Here is a 1,353-nt window from a genome sequence, read left to right as displayed (position 1 = left end):
CCTGCTCGTGTGCCCCCTCACCCGTGCGCACTCACGTCCCCGCAAGGGCTTCAGGGCTCACCCCGTGACACGGGCTTTGCTTATCTTCCCGCAATAGCAGCAGAACCCCAGCGATGCCCAGAATGAGTCTTTTCTAACATTTTTCTTTCTTTTTGTTTCTTTTCTTCGAGTCCAGCACCATCCCGCTCTGGCTCTGTCCCTCTCCGCTGAGGTCAGGTGTGAAAAAAATCTTAGCAGCATCAGTTTGTGGACAAGCTCAGACTGAGGGTTAGCCTAGTCAAATGGGCTAAAAGACTTAAAAAAAATTTTAAAAATCTAGATTCAAAACCTAGTGAGAAATGCTAAAACCACAGAACTCGATGGCCTCTAACAGGACCAGAGGTAAGTAAACACGACAGACTTCTCGGAAACAGTGACGTAGCTTACGTGCTGTTAATCTGTACAATGCCACCAATCTAAAAAGCCCTAACACAGCCAAAAAAAACTTTAAAAAAATAGAAAAGGAGGATCCCATCCATGACGCCTGACCGTTAAATAAAATAAATGACATTTTTTTTCCCCCCAGCTTCTCTAATTAGCATCCGCTGACCCTGCCCTGCCTCGCCCCATCAGCTGTCCGCGGTTTTCTCCGCGTCTTTGGAATGGATGATGTACATGAAAGTCTGTTCGATGGTGAAGTCCGGCGGGAGGCTGCCCTTGTGCACGCCGATGTGCTTGCTCATGAGGTTGAGCGTGGAGCTGTAGTGCCCGCACACGGTGCAGCGGTACATGAGGGCTCCCGAGTGCGTCCGCAGGTGGCACTTGATGGTGGAGCGGCCGCGGAAGAACTTGTGGCACACCTTGCACTGGTAGGGCTTCTCTCCGGTGTGGATGCGCCGGTGGTAGTTGAACTCGCTGGTGTGGGCAAACCTCTTCCCGCAGACCTTGCAGCTGTACTTGCTGTTGCCCGGCTGGCTTTGCAGCGCCAGGTCTTCGCTCAAGAACTCCTCCGGCAGCTTCCTCTTCTGCAGGCTGGGCTGCGGCAGGCGGTCCCCAAAGCCGGGTCGGATGTCCAGGCTGCCCCCGCATTTGTGCTGGCTGACGTGGTAACGGTACGCCGCTTCCAGCTTGAAGCTCTGGCCGCAGAAGTGGCAGCGGAAAAGAGCCTCCTCCACGTTCTGGTGGACGGCCAAGTGCTTCTCCAGGAGGTGCCGGTCCACGAAGCTGCTGGCGCAGACGGAGCAGGAGAAGACGGAGATGCCCAGGTGGGACAGGGCGTGCCACAGCAGGCTGCAGAGGCTGAGGTGCCTCTGGTCACACACGCCGCAGGTCTGGCTTTTCAAGTTCACGTGGTCCAGGACGTGGCTGCGGCGA

The 1,353-nt window shown here is 55.3% G+C and overlaps 1 protein-coding gene across 1 annotated transcript in view; it reads right to left on the bottom strand.

The window, feature by feature from the left end:
* Positions 1–608: 608 nt before the first annotated feature.
* The window catches only part of LOC104278966 (zinc finger and BTB domain-containing protein 39-like), a 2,098-nt gene continuing 1,353 nt past the window's right edge, over positions 609–1,353 (bottom strand). The window contains 1 exon segment of the mRNA XM_009876098.1: positions 609–1,344. Within this exon segment, the coding sequence (XP_009874400.1) occupies positions 609–1,344 (736 nt within the window).

The sequence above is a fragment of the Apaloderma vittatum genome, unplaced genomic scaffold (assembly GCF_000703405.1).
Source record: "Apaloderma vittatum isolate BGI_N311 unplaced genomic scaffold, ASM70340v1 scaffold29899, whole genome shotgun sequence".
In the NCBI taxonomy this organism is placed as follows: domain Eukaryota; kingdom Metazoa; phylum Chordata; class Aves; order Trogoniformes; family Trogonidae; genus Apaloderma; species Apaloderma vittatum.
This window is presented reverse-complemented; position numbering and strand designations above follow the sequence as displayed.